General features: G+C 42.5%; 1 protein-coding gene across 2 annotated transcripts in view; it reads right to left on the minus strand.

The window, feature by feature from the left end:
* Positions 1-21,695, minus strand: part of LOC139420340 (sema domain, seven thrombospondin repeats (type 1 and type 1-like), transmembrane domain (TM) and short cytoplasmic domain, (semaphorin) 5A) — a 185,538-nt gene that overhangs the window by 106,568 nt on the left and 57,275 nt on the right. For both annotated transcript variants that reach the window (XM_071170334.1, XM_071170335.1), the window contains 3 exons: positions 19,946-20,045; positions 14,616-14,661; positions 4,805-4,867 (listed from right to left, as the gene is read on the minus strand). In XM_071170334.1, the coding sequence (XP_071026435.1) occupies positions 4,805-4,867; positions 14,616-14,661; positions 19,946-20,045 (209 nt within the window). The remainder of the gene's footprint in view (positions 1-4,804; positions 4,868-14,615; positions 14,662-19,945; positions 20,046-21,695) is intronic.

A 21,695-nucleotide genomic window follows, 5' to 3' on the forward strand; every position in this document is an offset into this window, starting at 1 on the left:
GACTTTCACAGGTGCATCTCTCTGTCTCTGATTATAAAGACTTTCACAGGTACATCTCTCTCTCTGTCAGATTATAGACTTTCACAGGTACATCTCTCTGGCGCTGTCTGATTATAAAGACTTTCCCAGGTGCATCTTTCTCTCTCGGTCTAAAGAAAAATATAATCTAATCTGAAAAAAGCATAGGCCCATGAGGCGGTGTGTGTGTGTGTGTGTTATAGGCCTCTAACAACCTTTCACAGAGGGATAAACACACAGTCAAATCTCTCAGACTCCAACCAAACAACTGAAATACCCACGAGGCCCCTGCAGTTCAGCCCACAGTCACATTCAGTTATAAAGCATGTTATTTGGAGGAGGGTATGCAGGAAAACCACACACACACACACACACACACACACACACACACACACACACACACACACACACACACACACACACACACAGAGAAGAAAGGAAAACAGTGTCTGTGTATAGTCATTTTAAATGAAAAGGTGTGTACTAAACCCACTAAATACTACTTCAGACATGAATCACACATTGTTGTCCATGAGGGGTTTTCTCCAGTTTGAGTGAAGTCTAAATTAAGTCTGAGTTATGAGTGGGTTTGTTTCATGTTGGGATTAGTGTGTTAACGGCCTCACCTCTGATTTGCCCTGACTGAAGCAGGCTCCTTTACTGAACTCCTCATAGTTGTGTGTGTGTGTGCATGTGTGCGCGTGTATACACACACACACACACACACACACACACACACACACACACACACACACACAGCGCTCACTGACACAGACATAGTGTATTCTAGGAATTACCATAATGCTTTTGAATCATCACTTTTAGAGAGCAATGAACTAAAGTGGTACCAAGTGATTAACTTCTTGATTCTACTTGAGACGCATATGTCTCAAGTAGGCACCTGGAAATGCAAATGCGCTACGCTAAATGCTAAATGTACTCGTTAAAACTCAAACCTTGATCAAAATTCACAAGCAGGGTATTGAATTAAAGCTACACTCGTTGTGAACCTAGCCAACAAGTCAGATTTTTAAAATGCTTTTCGGCGAAAGCATGAGAAGCTATTATCTGATAGCATGCAACACCTCAAAATGCCTGAATGCGACGTAAACAAAGACTCTGCTTATCCGACGCAACACAAAACGCAGAAATAAAATATAAAACATTCATTACCTTTGACGAGCTTCTTTCTTGGCACTCCTATATGCCCCATAAACATCACTATTGGGTCTTTTTTTCGTTTAAATCGGTCCATATATACCCAAAATAGCTTTCTATGGAAGCTGTGTCATTCAGAAAAAAACATTGTTTTTAAACGCTGCGTCATTTTTTAAAATTAAAAAAGTCGACGATAAACTTTCACAAAACACTTCGAAATCTTTTTGTAATCCAACTTTAGGTATTAGTAAACGTTTATAATCTATCAAAATGATTACAGGGCGATGTATATTCAATAGCTCCTCGTCTGCAAATCAATGGCTGCCAATGTCCACATTCACAGCATCCTGGTGGAGACTGGAAGAAACGGAATCCAGATAGTTGGATTTTCCAACAAAAAATTCAATTGAAAATGACGACAATGGCGACATCGTGTGGAATTTGTATGAATTGCATGCAGGTCGATATTAAATTTTGTCCCCTTTTAACAACCCATGGAAGTGACTTATGGAAATTATTTTTAGCTTTCAGAGAGCAGTTTTTCTTGCGTTTTTCAATGAAACACACGATCTGTTATAGTCACAGCCGTGATTTAACCAGTTTTAGAAACTTCAGAGTGTTTTCTATCCACACATACTAATCATATGCATATACTATATTCCTGGCATGAGTAGCAGGACGCTGAAAAGTTGCGCGATTTTTAACAGAATGTTCAAAAAAGGAGGGGTTAGAAGTAAGAGGTTTTAACAAACCTGGGTAATACTTTCTATGAAGTCCACACGGACAATGTATTTATACAGCAGTAGACATGCACTCCTAATGCAGTATAAGTATAGTTATAGACATGCATAAAGACTCATAATTCCATATACCAATAGTCATAATGCATTATAAGTATCATCATAATCACTTAGAATATACTGCAACATAGTGCTTCATAATTGCTGATTACTTCATTATTAGTCAATAATGCTGCATGACCCTTGAGGAAGAAGTGATCAGCAATTATGAAGCACTATGTTGCAGTATATTCTAAGTGATTATGATGATACTTATAATGCATTATGTCTTTATGTGTGTCTAGAACTATACTTATACTGCATTAGGAGTGCATGTCTACTGCTGTATAAACTATGGGAAATGTTATTAAGAAAAATGTCTGAGCCGTGTGAATGTCTGAGCCGTGTGAATGTTAATGTCTGAGCCGTGTGAATGTTAATGTCTGAGCCGTGTGAATGTTAATGTCTGAGCCGTGTGAATGTGAATGTCTGAGCCATGTGAATGTTAATGTCTGAGCCGTGTGAATGTGAATGTCTGAGCCGTGTGAATGTGAATGTCTGAGCCGTGTGAATGTTAATGTCTGAGCCGTGTGAATGTGAATGTCTGAGCCGTGTGAATGTGAATGTCTGAGCCGTGTGAATGTTAATGTCTGAGCCGTGTGAATGTTAATGTCTGAGCCGTGTGAATGTTAATGTCTGAGCCGTGTGAATGTGAATGTCTGAGCCGTGTGAATGTGAATGTCTGAGCCATGTGAATGTTAATGTCTGAGCCGTGTGAATGTGAATGTCTGAGCCGTGTGAATGTGAATGTCTGAGCCGTGTGAATGTTAATGTCTGAGCCGTGTGAATGTGAATGTCTGAGCCGTGTGAATGTGAATGTCTGAGCCGTGTGAATGTTAATGTCTGAGCCGTGTGAATGTTAATGTCTGAGCCGTGTGAATGTTAATGTCTGAGCCGTGTGAATGTGAATGTCTGAGCCGTGTGAATGTCTGAGCCGTGTGAATGTCTGAGCCGTGTGAATGTTAATGTCTGAGCCGTGTGAATGTGAATGTCTGAGCCGTGTGAATGTCTGAGCCGTGTGAATGTTAATGTCTGAGCCATGTGAATGTCTGAGCCGTGTGAATGTTAATGTCTGAGCCATGTGAATGTTAATGTCTGAGCCGTGTGAATGTTAATGTCTGAGCCGTGTGAATGTGAATGTCTGAGCCATGTGAATGTGAATGTCTGAGCCGTGTGAATGTGAATGTCTGAGCCGTGTGAATGTGAATGTCTGAGCCGTGTGAATGTTAATGTCTGAGCCGTGTGAATGTTAATGTCTGAGCCGTGTGAATGTTAATGTCTGAGCCGTGTGAATGTGAATGTCTGAGCCGTGTGAATGTCTGAGCCGTGTGAATGTCTGAGCCGTGTGAATGTTAATGTCTGAGCCGTGTGAATGTGAATGTCTGAGCCGTGTGAATGTCTGAGCCGTGTGAATGTTAATGTCTGAGCCATGTGAATGTCTGAGCCGTGTGAATGTTAATGTCTGAGCCGTGTGAATGTTAATGTCTGAGCCGTGTGAATGTTAATGTCTGAGCCGTGTAAATGTGAATGTCTGAGCCGTGTGAATGTTAATGTCTGAGCCGTGTGAATGTTAATGTCTGAGCCGTGTGAATGTGAATGTCTGAGCCATGTGAATGTGAATGTCTGAGCCGTGTGAATGTGAATGTCTGAGCCGTGTGAATGTGAATGTCTGAGCCGTGTGAATGTTAATGTCTGAGCCGTGTGAATGTTAATGTCTGAGCCGTGTGAATGTGAATGTCTGAGCCGTGTGAATGTCTGAGCCGTGTGAATGTCTGAGCCGTGTGAATGTCTGAGCCGTGTGAATGTTAATGTCTGAGCCATGTGAATGTCTGAGCCGTGTGAATGTTAATGTCTGAGCCGTGTGAATGTTAATGTCTGAGCCGTGTGAATGTTAATGTCTGAGCCGTGTGAATGTGAATGTCTGAGCCGTGTGAATGTTAATGTCTGAGCCGTGTGAATGTTAATGTCTGAGCCGTGTGAATGTTAATGTCTGAGCCGTGTGAATGTGAATGTCTGAGCCATGCGAATGTTAATGTCTGAGCCATGTGAATGTTAATGTCTGAGCCGTGTGAATGTGAATGTCTGAGCCGTGTGAATGTCTGAGCCGTGTGAATGTGAATGTCTGAGCCGTGTGAATGTGAATGTCTGAGCCGCGTGAATGTTAATGTCTGAGCCGTGTGAATGTCTGAGCCGTGTGAATGTTAATGTCTGAGCCATGTGAATGTCTGAGCCGTGTGAGTGTGAATGTCTGAGCCAAAACATTCCATCTTATCCTCCAACGGTTTAATAAAGGTTAAATAAAATAAAATCCTCCAACGGAGACATTTCTTTTTAAGCCTAATTGTCCTTTCATCCACTGTATTTAATAAAAATACAATAATTGTAATGTACCATGTTTGACCATGTTTGACCATGTTTGACCATGTTTGACCATGATTGTGTTTAGTGTCTCAACTCAATTTGAACGGTCCACAATGTAGTTAAAAAAATATGTATTTTATATTATTGTGGAGTGATATTTAAATACACTGTTTTCACTCACTCACAAACACACACACACATACACACACACCCAAACAGAAGAAAGGAAAACAGTGTCTGTGTATAGTCAGTTTAAATGAAAGGTGTGCACTAAACCCACTAAATTCAGACATAAATCCACCTACTTCAGACATAAATCACACATTGTTGTCCATGAGGGGTTTTCTCCAGTTTGAGTGAAGTCTAAGTTAAGTCTGAGTTATGAGTGGGTTTGTTTCATGATGGAATGAGTGTGTTAACGGCCTCACCTCTGACTTCCCCCGACTGAAGCAGGCTCCTTTAGTGAACTCATCACAGTGCCACTCCGCCTCCTGTCAACACAAAAATAACATGAGAAACACAAGATACTGGTGTTAAACTGCATTAGAAACAGACACTGAAGCAGCATAGCACAATGGAAACAGATAGGCATTAAACGAAGAGAACATTAAACAGTGGGCAAAAAAGTAGGAACTGTTCCTTAACACCATTGTAAACCAACAAAAGAAGAGCTTTTAGAAACACTCAATAAACTGATACTTGAGCAGTAGACAACAGTTGAATAATGAACAATGACAACATTCTACAATAGCCGTTTTCTGTAGGCAGGTATACCACATCACATTGTTTTAAATACGGTGTAGACTATTTCCTCCAGTCTTGAGTTGGTTTGACCAGGTGGTATAATATCGGCCACTACAACCAACCTCTTTCCCTTTCCCATTCGTTTATATGGCTGTGGTTCATCGACGAGGCTGAATGAATACATCCTACACAGCAGACCGCATCCTATCGGTGTACCAGTGCACGTTAAATATGAACACTGAATTCAATTAACGCGCGACCACCCACCAGGGCTCATTCCAGACACGAGGGAGCGAGCACAGAGACGGACGACAATGTGATTTACACCAGGGGAGAAAATGAGGGATACTTAGACATGAGAGAGCAAGCACAGAACTGAATGTCAATGTGATTTACATGGGAGGAAATGTTGAGATGCTTTTCACGTTTTTACTAGCAGAGAGGAATTAGGAGATAAAACCTAAGCCTGTCCTCTAAGGATGAGAATTCAATACACTCTGATTCCTCAACTGTAATTTCACTTCTGGTCCTCCAGGGGGTTTTCATTGATAAAGGTTCTGTAGTAATGGAATGAAATGACTGCTGGCGTCAAGCCAGTGAAACGATGGATGGACGGAGGAGGAGAACAGCCATTACCGCCACTCCAGAGATTAGGGAGTGAATGGAAAGTTTCTGTAATAATTACTGTGCCGCTGTAACTTAATGTACCACTCCGGAAGTTTATGAACCACTTGCTAGCTATCAGTCCCATTGTAATTGTATGTTTCACTGTAACTCTAGGCCACCTTCCCCAATCATTCATTTAGCCAGGTAAATCATGGAGAGCAGTTTCTATTTTTACAATATGGTAAACTACTTGAGGGAACTTTATACTGTATGGGTACTTTTTTGGGGGGGGATTTAAAATAAATCGTGTTTCATCTTAAATATACTCTATATTTCAACTTTGTATAAGGACGAAATGAGGGGAAGGTAGCCTAATGAGTTGAAACCACCTTTTACATTAAGAACCTGTTAAACTATACCAAACACATTATTATAATGTTTCCATCTGATTCAGGATTGAAAGTTGTATATCAGCTGTATATCGTGCAGACAGAAAGAGAGGTAAAGTTGAAACCCCTCAGCAGAAACTTTCTTTAATTTCCTCCTCAGACAGGAACAGTGCACTGAAATTCTCCTCCGTGGTTTTTATGAGAAAGCCTTAACTCCACCGTCCCAATGGCCTCAAAACAGTAACAGGAAGTAGAGATATTGCACGCACACACACGCGCACGGGCACACGCACAGGTAGCCTAGAGGTTAGTGCATTGGGCCATTAACTCAAAGTTTCCTGGTTTGAAACCGGGGCCGGCAAGGTGAAAAAATCTCAGGGAGAGTTGGGATGTGGAAAAAAACACACTTGTGTGTAACAGGACAAAATATAACAAAATAATTATTATTATTACCCACACACCTGGCAGGTTCACGTGAGAACAGGAGGCGGGAGAAGGGGGGATGAGAAGGAGAAAGAAAATAGGATAGAGGCCCAGCATAAAGTGGAGGGAAGCAGAAGGTGGTGGATTGTGTGTGTGCATGTGTGCGTGGCCACCACTCAGCTGTATCTGTCAGGATGCCAGATGACATTCCAGGCCAAAGCTAGCTATTTTAGGGACAGTGCTCCTCTGACACAAACCACACATAAGCACTAGCAGCTCAGCATGCCAACCCAGCTTGCACAGCACTGGCTGTCCCTATGAGTAGGCTGTGTGTGTGCAGTATGTGCGCTCAGAAATTACAGGGAAAATACCAAAAAGTTTGGTCTAACTCAAACACAAACTTTCGCTGGTCCGTCTGTGATATGGTATTAGATAGTAATGATGAAGTAACATAATCAATAATATTACGAAAGAGCTTTGTGGGCACTAACGGATTCAATAAAACAAATCATTACTCATTCAAATGTATTATAATAATCAAATATAAATAGATACTCATACTTATTCCACTTTCAAAAACGGCTACTATAATAAAATATGAAGTGAATATTATCCATCTTTCCTAAAAACCAGTAATATATTGGCATCATTTACCACCTCCCACACCCCAGTACCTCAGTGCCAAGACATCAAATGGGCCAGAATACCTAGCCGTGCATCGATGCAAAGTCTAGAACCAAAATCTTAAAACATTAAACACCCATTACAACCCTATTATTTAGCCTCACAGTACTCTGCAGACGAAATAGCTCTCTTAAAGTGAAATTTAATCTCTAGTGTGCTGACATTTATTCTAATTATCAGCTCTCAACTTTAGGTCTCTGATACACAGCCCTTTTTAGTTAGAAAGAAAAGCTGCTTTCCAGAAGTATCTACTGGTCTGAAAGCAGCTGTAGGGCATAATCACATGCAGGCATTCAGTGTTTGGGACTTAAAGTGATTTGAATCTGGAGATATGCATGTTCTCTCTGCCCACCCTCTCTCTTCACTACACTGTCCTCAGTACTGTTTGATAACCAAGAGATGAGCCTTTGTGCAGAGACCATGTGTGTGTCTTTACTACTAAGAGGCCCATTGTTACCCTAAGGTGGGTGTTAGGGAGAGACAGAGAGAGCGTGGTCAGAGGACAGACAGAGGGAGAGAGAAACAGAAGGGTGGCAGAAAAAGACATTGGGGTGAGAGAGAGAGAGAGAGAGAGAGAGAGAGAGAGAGAGAGAGAGAGAGAGAGAGAGAGAGAGGTTGGGGGGACATAGCATAGGACAGGGACTTAGGCAGAGAGAGAAAAGGGAGAGCAAGGAAGAGGAATGGAAAGACAGAGAGAAAAACAGAGAAGTGTTCTTCTCCCCAGACACCCAGACATGATAGCATCTATTTTGCATAAAGAGAGCCACACTTTATGTCTAGAGTAGATACTGTCTTGGGACTCCTTCGTAAGACTAGGACATTATGAGGAGAGACAGAGAGCAGAGACATCTGTATCTGTTCGAAATGTCTTTTGACCGTTTCTTTTTTGTTGTCGCGACATTTAGAATTCTGACTGATGTCTGGCTGATGTAAGCCGATGAAAGGTTCTGACAAGAAATTGGCCCTGAAGTCATATTAAAATATGTGTCTGTTTCACAACAATCCCAGGTAGTTACAGTCATCAGAGCAGAGCTGTCAGTCAACATGCAGGTAGGGTATTTAAAATCTTAATAGGGTATGTTTTAATTGACAGAGAAACATCCGAACTCCACAGAGACTGTCGTCTCACCATAATGTATGACATCAAATATGAAGGTGTTCAGTATACACAGGGCAGACAGTCAATTAGTCACTATCAGTGTGAACATTGACCATCATCCAGGGTCAAACCATTAGTTTCCGAACCCCATCACCCCTCTCAGCCACTTTAATGGACCAGTCCAAGTTATTATTGAGTGTGCTGTGTATCTCTATTCTGTGCCCCCATTCCACTGACTCAGTCCTCTGTATTATTCCATGCATTTAAATGGAGGAGTTATCCCGACTTGGCCAATTTAAAGAAGCTGTGCTATTGAAGCTAACAGAGGTGTTCCGTTAGTGCTTGCTAAGCAGGGGTAATTGTCTCTCAGACAGAAAGTGTGATGGGAAGAGAGAAGCTGCTGAAATACAACACACTGGGAACTTATTTTGCATCTTGCATTAGATGTCTTCATTATAGCAAAAAATTATGTTTCATGGCATATGTGCTATTTATTTCACATACTGCACTCCACATTGAATGTGAACAATGCTACTGCTACTACAGAACTTGTCCAGCAATAATTGCCTAATGCTTCGATCCACAACACTCTCTGAAAAACTAGACTGTCTCTGTGTTCCAGTTAACATTTTCTGTGTCAGAGGAAATAGCCTACTAATGAAGGATTTAAAGTCTCTCATGTCTCTCATAAGGCCATTCTATTAACGATATAACAGAGGGAGAGAGAAGAGAAAGAGAGAGAGAGAGAAAACAGGACAGGAAGGAAGGAACACTGAGGTCTAGAACCCAGGTGATCATCCATCACCGTGAGCAACACAATGGGATGTGAACACAATGCAGACAGAGAGCAGGTAATTCATCAAGGAAGTGCTACGTCCAACACACAGCAGCTACTGTACAGGGTGTACAGGGTGCCAAGGCTGACTCTGCTGACTGGGGTTGGCAAGGGGTGAGTGTAGGACAGTGAGGGGGTAGGGGGTAATGCTAGGGGGTAGAAGGGGGTAAGGGGTGAGTGTAGGACAGTGAGGGAGTAGGGGGTAAGGCTAGGGGGTAGAAGGGGGTAAGGGGTGGGGTATTGACATAGGGGCTGTTCACAGGGTGCCAAGGCTGACTCTGCTGACTGGGGTTGGCAAGGGGTGAGTGTAGGACAGTGAGGGGGTAGGGGGTAAGGCTAGGGGGTAGAAGGGGGTAAGGGGTGAGTGTAGGACAGTGACATGCTAGTCATTGCAGAGTAGGCCTACTTTACCTGCTGTCAGATTCTATATAAACCAGATTCTGAGTGTGTGTTTGTGTTGTAAAAACACTCCATCTGATGGCAATCAGAAACTTCTCAGAAACTTTTCACTTCAAATCATTGTTTTGCTTTGTATTCTGAGAGTGTTTACAACACGAAAACAGTTCATCAGACAAAGTACTATCTCTCGCCTGAGTCGTCTGTACCCTTCCTGTTCATAGCCCCAATTGAAGAGATAATCCATGGGGAATGCAATCAAAGACACACAGAAATTGCAAAAGAGTTCTCTCGCTCTCTCTCTCTCTCTCGCTTTCTCGCTTTCTCTCTCTTCATCTCCAATGTTATCCCTTCTTCTCAGAGCAGAGGACTTCACTTCTTCTCTCCCTTATGCTTTTCTAAAACCTTGACTTTATTGTTCATTACAGTTAGGGAATAGGAAGAGAGAGGGGGAGAGAAGGAGGGAGGGTCGAAGAGCGTTTTGCTGAGGTAACAGAGGCCAGTGAGATTATGATAGCAGGCCTCAGCCAGTATCGATCTCCTGGTGAACTCTATATTTGCAGTACCACAGGACAGACAGAAGGCAGTTAGCTGGCTAGCAGCACATCAACTGCCACCGCTCTCTGAAACTCCAAACAACACAACACTGCCAAGAGGCTCCAGGTTTCATTTTAAGTGATGAGGGTTAGTTTGAGGGAAAATTAGAGAGATTTCAATCAATAATGCCGGAAAGATTTTCTAGAGTGCTGGTTTATTTTTCCTTCATACATTGAAGGATGACCTTGGCTGTTTTGACATGCTCAGAAATATATTTCCTTGGTTCATAAAGGATTACGTCTGAGCATTGATTAAACATCAAATGGTAATTCTACCTCGTTTCTTCTTGTAAAAAAAAGAAATCATGCACGTCATAGCTCTCAGCACTGAGCTTCATCAAGACAAACAAGACACGAGAGTGTAGTTTTGTAGGTCATTTCCCACAGCAGACTACTTTTTCAACAACAATGTAGACAAGTAAAATCAACAAAACCTGTGAGTATTCTGGTAGTGCATTCTTTCTAGGAACGTATTATTTACTTGTTTATTTGTTAGGGACCATGTACAACATGTCATTGCACCAGATTTAGCTAGATAGTACATTTTCATCTGTAGTTCCCGTATTGCGGTTTCATAAACAATATTCCCATCACAAATCAACCTGATCCATCTTTAATGCTCTTAATATGAGCTGAGAGGCACCAGCAGGGGAGACTTCCTTCATAATGAAACCTAACACAGAAAGAATATAAGCCATGCCAAGGACGCCAAGGATGCAAATCTCACCGCAATGAAAATAATTGTATCTTTTAAAGAGAGGAGAGGGGAAATTAAAATGAGAGGAGGGGGTAAAGGGTAGTGGAGCTAAGGGACAAAGCAGAAGATGTAACAACCTGATCTGTTTCACCTGTCTTTGTGATTGTCTCAACCCACCTCCAGGTGTAACCCGTTTTCCCCATTATTCCCAGGGTATTTGTTCCTGTGTTCTCTGTTTGTCTGTTGCCAGTTCGTCTTGTCTTGTCAACCAGCGTGTTTTTCCGTGCTCCTGCTTTTTCCTTGCCTCTGTTTTTCTAGTCCTCCTGGTTTTGACCTTTTGCCTGCCCTGACTCTGAGCCCACCAGCCTGACCAATCAGCCTGCCCTTACCTTGAGCCTGCCTGCCTCCTTGTACCGTTTGGAACTCTGACCTGGTTAATGAACTTTTGCCTATCCTCGACCTGCCTCTTGCCTGCCCCTTGTTGTTTAATAAATATCAGAGACTCGAACCATCTGCCTCCTGTGTCTGCATCTGGGTCTCGCCCTGTGTCATTATAGAAGAAGGTAAATGAGGAGAGGAGAAGAAAAGAGAGGAGAGCGGGAAAGAGGAGAAGAGACGTGAAGAGGGGGAGAGTTAGAGGAGAGAGAGAGAAGAGGACAGGGGGAGAGGAAAATTACAAGAAGAAAGGAGAGAAGAGAAGAAGAGAAAAATAGAAGATGGTAGCAACCAAAGTAGAACCAAATCTCACAATAGCACTCCGACCACTTCAGCTGAGCCCTGTTTTTTTTTAAGATAGGTAGCTCCTTAATTCTCTAGCCTAAAACCGTGTTCCAGTCAGATGCAAAGCAGCCTCTAGACTCAGGGTCAGTTTAAATTGGCAGTTGGCCCGTGGTTCAGATTACCAAGGCTTTCTCTCTTTGGAGATGGGGCCTGCCTGGGGCGAAGGAGGGTTGATAAGGGCTAGAGGAATCTACACTGAGTGAGGGATGAGATAAAGGCTAAGAGGGATGGATGAAGGGATGGGGGGAGGATGAGAGAAGAAGGGATGGGATGAAGCATCTTTAATAACCAGCCCTGTCCCAGTGAGCAACAACAAAAGAGTGACTCCCCATGGATCTCTGCCTTTCAATATCTCTCTTTTCTTATCTCTCTGTCTCACTCTACCTCACTTTCTTTCTCTCATCTCTGTCTATCATGATCTCCGATCTCTTTTTCCTCTATTCTTCCCTCTCCTCGTCTTCTTCATGTCTTTTGTTCTCTCTCTCTCTCTCTCCCCAACCCCCCTCCCCCATTCTCTCTATTCTCCCCTGGTCTTTGAGGGTGTAAACAGCCAGTGTCTATCCTCTGTCCAGAGCATCAGTAAACTGCCAGTGTCTAGCCTCTGTCCAGAGCATCAAAGGAGCCTGCTGTTTTCCCCCAGGAAGAGATCCAGATAAACCTCTAACGTGTCAATGTTTGACTGGTTACTCACTGGGCTACACGATTCTTAGCCCCACAGGGGGTAAGTACACACATACAGCCTTCAGCCATGGAAATCAAAGAGAAAGGAGGGAGCATGCTGGGGTAATGGTTACTATGCCATTGTGAGATGGAGGGATGAAGGGAGGGAAAGAGCTACAATTATACTGTACAGTATGTTTACAAATATCCCTTTGCACTGCTCAAACACATGCTATTGCTTTCAACAACAAAGGTTGACAAAAAATATAAGAGATATTATTTTATAGCATAATTTTAATAACACATTTTTAAAAATCAAATAACAATCAATTTGCTTGATTCAATTGATTTGGTTTTGTGCTGCCAGTCTTAACTAAGAAGAGATAGAGAATGAGCATCTGTGCTTCTTCCTCTGGCAGGCAGAACACAAGGTGCAAATAACTTACTATCGTCATGCAGCAGAACAGAATGGGTTTGGACCACAGGAACCACAGGAATTTCACACATGGTTTTAGGAGCTGGGGTAGACATACACTTATAGGGAATTAACACTGACTGCAGAGAAGACTACAGTTAGACAGGTGGGGCATTAAGACTGACTGAAGAGAAGACTACAGTTAGACAGGTGGGGCATTAAGACTGACTGAAGAGAAGACAACAGTTAGACAGGTGGGGCATTAAGACTGACTGAAGAGAAGACTACAGTTAGACAGGTGGGGCATTAAGACTGACTGAAGAGAAGACAACAGTTAGACAGATGGGGCATTAAGACTGACTGAAGAGAAGACTACAGTTAGACAGATGGGGCATTAAGACTGACTGAAGAGAAGACTACAGTTAGACAGATGGGGCTGCTTCAAGACTGACTGAAGAGGAGACTACAGTTAGACAGATGGGGCATTGAGACTGACTGAAGAGAAGACTACAGTTAGACAGATGGGGCATTAAGACTGACTGAAGAGAAGACTACAGTTAGATGGGGCATTAAGACTGACTGAAGAGAAGACTACAGTTAGACAGATAGGGCATTAAGCCTGACTGCAGAGAAGACTACAGTTAGACAGGTGGGGCATTAAGACTGACTGAAGAGAAGACTACAGTTAGACAGATGGGCATTAAGACTGACTGAAGAGAAGGCTACAGTTAGACAGGTGGGGCATTAAGACTGACTGAAGAGAAGACTACAGTTAGACAGATGGGGCATTAAGACTGACTGAAGAGAAGACTACAGTTAGACAGGTGGGGCATTAAGACTGACTTAAGAGAAGACTACAGTTAGACAGATGGGGCATTAAGACTGACTGAAGAGAAGACTACAGTTAGACAGATAGGGCATTAAGACTGACTGCAGAGAAGACTACAGTTAGACAGGTGGGGCATTAAGACTGACTGAAGAGAAGACTACAGTTAGACAGATGGGCATTAAGACTGACTGAAGAGAAGGCTACAGTTAGACAGGTGGGGCATTAAGACTGACTGAAGAGAAGACTACAGTTAGATGGGGCATTAAGACTGACTGAAGAGAAGACTACAGTTAGACAGATGGGGCATTAAGACTGACTGAAGAGAAGACTACAGTTAGACAGATGGGGCATTAAGACTGACTGAAGAGAAGACTACAGTTAGACAGATGGAGCATTAAGACTGACTGAAGGGAAGACTACAGTTAGACAGGTGGGGTATGAAGACTGACTACTGTGGCTGGTGGACTTTCCTGAATCCCTGATCCAGCGTAGCCTAGAGATGGCCTCTGCACATAGCCCATGGTACAATCCAAACCCATAGGACCTCCTGACAAAATAAGACTGATCCTGGCTTCATTTATCAGCACTTAACTGAATGATGTTGTCAAGATGCATAGCCTATAACAGCGAGAAACTTTGGAACTATTTGAAATGTTCCCTGGGTTTTCATTACTGTAGCTCCCATGGCATGCTATGACAAGCTTTGTGTCTTGTTTGTGACCATTTCTTAAGGGCCTGACAGCTGGGCTGTTCCAGTAAGTGTTACGATAATTACTGCATAACTGTGTTACACACAAAGACAAGACAGACGGGACTTCTTATAGATGACACTGTGGTCCAGCAGAGAATAAGGAGGTGGTGGGAGAGGGAGGGAGGGGGCAGAAAAGAAGGAAGAGGAACAAAGAGAGAGAGAGAGAATACGAGAAGAAAGAGAGAGAAAATGAGAAAAGAGAGAAGTGACTGGAAGAGTGAGTGAGAGGGATATATATATATATAGGAAGGGGATTGAGAGGGAGAAAGAGGGAGTGACAGAGCGATAGATAGTAAAATAGAGGGGGGATAATGGTAACGCTGGTAAAGACTCACCTGGATCAACGAGAGGTCCTCCAGATTGAGTCTGAAGAGGTGGTTTCTGAAAGAAAAAAGACAGATGAAGGTAGAATCTTCTCTAAAAGAACAACATCGGAGAACATAAAAGTGGACAGGAGAGCATTTCTGGTAATAGGTGTCCAACGATATCTCTGGGTTATTTTATCCCTATTTTGGTCATTTTCTCTCCCTTAATAACACATCTTTGATGTAGCACACTTGTTTCTGGGCCACTCTAAACGCCTGTTCAGATGTAACGACATATAGGAACACTTGATTAGACTACTTTGCTGCTATAGCATTCCAAAACAAGGTATATCTTTGTTGAATAGAAACCCAGTCAAAACTGAACTGAATATAGTTTGCAAGATTACATACTTTATGTCATCTCTCCCAGTGATATGCCCTTGTCTGGGAAGAACTTTCCCGTAGACACAGATGTGGGATCAGCTTACCCTTGACAAATCCAAACCTTAACCATTAGATATTTTTTACGGGTAACTTCATCCAACTGAATGGGAGTTTTGAGGAGTATTTTTCTCCTCTCTGCTGATGAGTATTTGTCTCTGTTAATACATGAGTAATAACGGCCTAGTTCATACATTTTGTGAGAAAAATACATATTCTATTAGTCAGCTTGACGAGAAAGAAATAGCCTATTCCAAACAGACTATGGGACAGTTGTGGGACGATAGATCCCAATAGGCCTAGACTAAATAAATAAAACATTCAAAAGCAATGAGTCTGATGCAACAGATCACAACGTTTAGCTTAAAATGTTGATAAACGACTATTATTTCACATTATAAGAGTCGCAATGTGCAGCAGGCCACGTTTGAATGTTCTTTCCATAACGCAATTAGCGGGAAAACACTGTTGTCAAAAGCACACCGTACATACGAGCGGTTTCATGTGACAGAGACTACAATATCCGTTAGAGGGTAGATCTAATATGCAACAACTAGCACGGATTGCTGTTATTACAACGATTGTGCCTTTGGCTATTGGCCAAAGAAAGAAAGTTCATATGAATTCATTTCCTCCACGGATATGGTTTGATTTTGTCTAGGCTACTTTAAAGCAAGGTAAGACATGCCTCATAATATGTAGTAAAATGTTCAGGTTTCAGACATTTAAGTATTTGTTTTTAAAAGGCATACTGCCTCCAGCTCATTGCAAAGTGGTGTGTGACGCGCTGATGATGCCTGCCTTCCGTTAACTACGCATTCGCTATTTGAGATGCTGTAGCAGCAGCTCTCACGCTGTCAGACATGTTTTCCGCTGAAAGGCTATCTGTATTGTGTACGTGTGTGCTAAATAAGATACATAACAAATATACTGTACACATGCGCCAATTTACTTCCACTAAATTAGGCAAATGAACCTAGAAACTGATAGGGATGACCATTCAAACTGGTATTTCCATCAATTAATAGTTTAAAAAGCATTATTTCGGGATGGAATTTTTTCGTCTTCTCTCCGACCATTGCCCGGCGTCAATTTTATTTATCGCCTTTTCAATTTTTTTTATCGGCCAAAAGCCGGCTATTACCGGCTAATGGAAACTGTGTTTCACAGGTACATCTCTCTGTCTCTGTCTGATTATAAAGACTTTCACGGGTACATCTCTCTGTCTCGTTCTGATTATAAAGGCTTTCACAGGTACATCTCTCTGTCTGATTATAAAGACTTTCACAGGTACATCTCTGTCTGATTATAAAGACTTTCACAGGTACATCTCTCTGTCTCGGTCTGATTATAAAGACTTTCACAGGTACATCTCTCTGTCTCTGTCTGATTATAAAGACTTTCACAGGTACATCTCTGTCTGATTATAAAGACTTTCACAGGTACATCTCTGTCTGATTATAAAGACTTTCACAGGTACATCTCTCTGTCTCGGTCTGATTATAAAGACTTTCACAGGTACATCTCTGTCTGATTATAAAGACTTTCACAGGTACATCTCTGTCTCTGTCTGATTATAAGGACTTTCACAGGTACACCTCTCTGTCTGATTATAAAGACTTTCACGGGTGCATCTCTCTGGCGCTGTCTGATTATAAAGACTTTCACAGGTACATCTTTCTCTCTCGGTCTAAAGAAAAATATACTCTAATCTGAAAAGAGCATAGGCCCATGAGGCGGTGTGTGTGTGTGTGTGCAAACCACAGTGAAAGAAACCTTAAGCCCAACAGTGAAACTGTTTAGCCTATCCTTGGCTCAAGCTCTTTTGAATTGTGAAGTTTCCATTGTAAGCCAACTAAAAAAACGGTTTATTTGGAAACATGACAGTGAGTAGTCTCTATATTGACTATCAATGTCTCACTATGGGTTTGTAAAGTCAGCATTATTGCATCACAGAATCATCATTTCAAAACGATTGTCTGGATCCTGGATACTGATTGGTTGACAGCAGGGAGTTATTCCATGCATATGAACGTTACGAAACTGACAGCTTCTCTGAGCCAGGCAAATTCATTTTATCAGAACAAGTATAATGGATATATCCAAAGAAATGGCAATGAAAACGAAGGTAAAACAAAAATGCACATAGCTTCCTGTCATTTCAGCTGCTTGATGAGATTGTGTGTTCGCTTTAGCTGGCTAGCTAGCAAAGTAGAAGTAGCTAGCCTCCATTGCAAAATGTTTTACTTAGGATGTCCATGAAATTGGAATGGACAATCACCCCATTTGGCTAGCAACTTCAGAATCTCAGAACTAACGACTAGACTATATTGTATGTTGGAAGGATGACGTAAAACAAATGTACTAATCAAAATAACGTTTTTAATGAAAACATGTCATTCATCTTTTTTGAAATGCTGGCAACCATTTTATAAAAGCAATAAGGCCCTCAAAACCAGGAATTATTGTGAATAACACCCTCCTAAGAGCGGTTTTGCCAGCCCTGGGCTTCGCCTCGGAAGTTATTCCCACAATAATTCCCGGGTTCTCAGTACTTATTTTTGAGTTATAACAGCTTTATTACATTTTCAGCAGATTGTCGTTTCCTTTTAAAAAACGTTTTATTTCAAATAAATTTGGCCTTGAATGTCAGAGAATCAATCTTTCTATTTCAGTTCAACTTGGTGCATGAAGATATAACAACCCTCCAAGCTCTTGTCAGAGTAATGCATCTAGTCTGTAATATTATTCATCAGCTGAAACCTCTTCCCATAAGATGACTCGATAGCTTACACACATATGCATAGGTGCACGCACGAAGACACACGCACGCACGGACACGCACAAACGGATCCATCTTCTGAAGCGTGGCTATCTCGCAGGGCAGGCTGTGGTCTAAGAACATCTTCACAGTATATTGACATTTACTTCGATCTGCCTCTCCTTCTCTACCTCCATTATCACTGAGTCCTTTCACTCTGGCCATCAGGCCACAGACAACCCCTAGCTCCTTAAACACTTATTCTAGATCCCTGTCACTGAGCATTTAAGGAGCTAGGGGTTGATTTGGTACTAGGCTTCTCTGTCTGTGTGAATGGGCTCGGAATACACTGTGTGTTGAATCCGTCTAACATGGAGTTTCCATGAGTCCAATTAGACCTGTATTTTGGATACAGTTGGTTTAATTCAAGATGTTTAACATTAGAGCAGTCTTATAATTGCCTTAGAACTTCTGGTGCCAATATGGCTCACATCAATGTCTAAAACTCAAATGTAGTTAGCCAGAGAGGGTATGTCTGTGGCCTGATGGCCTGCGTGAAAGGACTCAGTGAGGCCTGGTCCTAAAGTCAACCCCGAGCCCTGGACACTTCTCCTAGATCCCTTTTACAGAGCCGACTCCAGAGAGAGCGAGAAGACAGACTAAGCCAGACAACTGCAGACAGAGACAGGACCACCCTAAAGCCCCAGAGTCAGGTTAGTGTTTGAAAGGAAAGGGTAAGAGCTCTTCTCTCTCCCTCCCTCTATCTTCTCCTTATCTGTCAGGCCCTGCAGGTCTTTCCAACTTCTCCGTTTCCCTGTATCCCATATGCAGTACATTAGTTTATTCCCCCAGCTCTGCTTTTCTGTGTTGGTCCTGCTCCTCCAGCTCTCTGTCTCCTCAGCCATCTGCTAAACTGGAGAGAACGGCTTGAATTGACAACCTAGGCCATAAGCAGAAGTGAAATACATGCATAGTAAGGCACACACATGAATGCACTCACACACAAACACACACAGACACTCTAGTTAGAGTTAATCTAAGCCCAATCTCAGCTGGCCAGAGAACACTTCAGACAAACACAGACACTCTGGATTAAATATGATGTGCCTGACAGAGACAATGAGCTTAATTTGAGAACACTCTGTGGCAAGTGAGGGGATAGCCAGAGAGAAAGAGAGGGAGAAGCATAGAGAGAGGGGGAAAGATACTTTTTATTTTTATTTATTTTTTATTTCACATTTATTTAACCAGGTAGGCTACTTGAAAACAAGTTCTAATTTACAACAACAATAAACAAGTCAATAACACTGTAGAAAAAAATAAAAAAAGAGTCTATAGACATTGTGTGCAAAAGGCATGAGGTAGGCGAATAATTACAATTTAGCAGATTAACACTGGAGTGATAAATGATCAGATGGTCATGTGCAGGAAGATATACTGGTGTGCAAAAGAGCAGAAAAGTTAATAAATAAAAACAGTATGGGGATGATGTGGGTAAATTGGGTGGGCTATTTACCGATAGACTATGTACAGCTGCAGCGATCGGTTAGCTGCTCAGATAGCAGGTGTTTAAAGTTGGTGAGGGAGATAAAAGTCTCCAACTTCAGCGATTTTTGCAATTCGTTCCAGTCACAGGCAGCAGAGAACTGGAAGGAAAGGCGGCCAAATTAGGTGTTGGCTTTAGGGATGATCAGTGAGATACACCTGCTGGAGCGCGTGCTACGGGTGGGTGTTGCCATCGTGACCAGTGAACTGAGACAAGGCGGAGCATTACCTAGCATGGACTTGTAGATGACCTGGAGCCAGTGGGTCTGGTGACGAATATGTAGCGAGGACCAGCCGACTAGAGCATACAGGTCACAGTGGTGGGTGGTATAAGGTGCTTTAGTAACAAAACGGATGGCACTGTGATAAACTGCATCCAGTTTGCTGAGTAGAGTATTGGAAGCTATTTTGTAGATGACATCGCCGAAGTCGAGGATCGGTAGGATAGTCAGTTTTACTAGGGTAAATTTCTCGGCGTGAGTGAAGGAGGCTTTGTTGCGGAATAGAAGCAGACAGAGCGAGAGATAAGCAGAGAGAGAGAGAGAGAGAGAGAGAGAGAGAGAGAGAGAGAGAGAGAGAGAGAGAGAGAGAGAGAGAGAAAACAACATATTACCTGGCTCCGACTATCAGTTCGTTCTGGCTGGGGTCAAAGGTTAGCTGGGAGTAATCCACCGTGCCCTCAGCCCGGAACCTGTGGATCCACGGCTCCATATCTGCCAATCAGTGTAGAGAAAGATACAAAGTAATCAATGAAACAGGAGGAAAAGAGAAAAAAGGGGTGGATAAAGAGATTAGCCAATATGTAATAAAGTGATGTAGGCCTATATTATATTGTCTTTGTGTGTATCGTTCTGTATTGTGATTTTATGAAAACAAATGCTTTTTGCCTGGTGATGTTACACACTCCCTTGCAAAAGAGGTTCAAACCAGAGGGGAGTTCCTGGTAGAATGAATATTAAGTCAAAAAAAGCCTTCCAAGGAGACCTAATGTACCCTATATCCTGTGTGTCTCCAGATAGCTGTAGTCTATCTCAAGGGCACAGAAGTACAGTGTCCCACCTGGGCTTTCATCCAAATGCCTTCCACTCCATTTACTAAACCATTACTGCAGCTAGCAGGAACTAATGCATACAGTACATAGTGTGTGAGAGGAGGAGGGTTGTTTGTGTGTGTGTGTGCATGGGCATGCCTGTCTGAATCCAAGGTCCTTCTAAAGTGAATCTGAGACGGATGCATCTCATGGTTGTCAGTGCCTTGACCTTGGCCCTGAACCCAGAGATAGAGATTCCCTATTGGTACATCACACACACACACACACACACACACACACACACACACACACACACACACACACACACACACACACACACACACACACACACACACACACACACACACACACACACACACACAATACGTCAAACCCCAGACACACAGAGACGGATCACCCTCAACACGTCTCCATGGCGCCCAACCCATTAGCCCTTGACCAATAGAATCAAATATTCCTGTCGGGTTGCTGGGCGATTAGTGTCGGGCCCCTACTGTCCTGTAATCTGATAGGTAGTGAGTCAATAGTTAAGGCTATGGACTAGGAGTAAATGTACCATAATCCCTGATCTTGGGTCAGATATTGTCCAATCCCCTAATAGCTAAGGTAAACATTGGAGAGAAGATAATCTGATTCTAGATCTGTGTGTCACGCCTGCTCCCGCTCTCCCTCCCCGGTGCTCGAGGGTGCCAGGCTGCCCAGCACTACACACTCCTGCCACCATCATTACGCACACCTGCTTCCCTCGTCACGCGCATCAGCAATTCATTGCACTCACCTGGACTCAATCACCTGTGTAATTTCCTCCCCTATATCTGTCTGTTCCCCAGCTCTGTTCCCCGCTTCAGCATTAATTGTTGTTTGTCATTTTGTTACCCGGTTCTGACGCTGTTCCTGTCCTATTCCATGTCTGTGCTAAATTAAAATGTTATTTTCTCCCTACCTGCTTCTCTACTCCAGCGTCGGTTCTTACACTGTGGTTAGGGCAGGTTCTTCTCCGGGCGTTTGTTTCCGCTCACTCGGCACATAACCTGCTCTGTAGTCACAATAACATATCACTACACACTGATACTAGACAGTATTCTATTCTAATAATCCCTGTTTGAAACTGCAAGCAGTATGTCTTATGTTCATCTAAATACAGTATTTCTAAATATCTGGTGCCACTGTGGCTCAGGGATTTCAAAACACTTTGCATGGTAGAGAATGAAGCCATTTTAGGGCAATTACTGTGGTGAATATTATGTTGTGATCTGTCTATACCTGTCCTGTACAAAATCTGATATGGGGTGGGCCTGGCACTGATCGAATA

Source organism: Oncorhynchus clarkii, chromosome 11, assembly GCF_045791955.1.
Source record: "Oncorhynchus clarkii lewisi isolate Uvic-CL-2024 chromosome 11, UVic_Ocla_1.0, whole genome shotgun sequence".
NCBI classification, from domain to species: domain Eukaryota; kingdom Metazoa; phylum Chordata; class Actinopteri; order Salmoniformes; family Salmonidae; genus Oncorhynchus; species Oncorhynchus clarkii.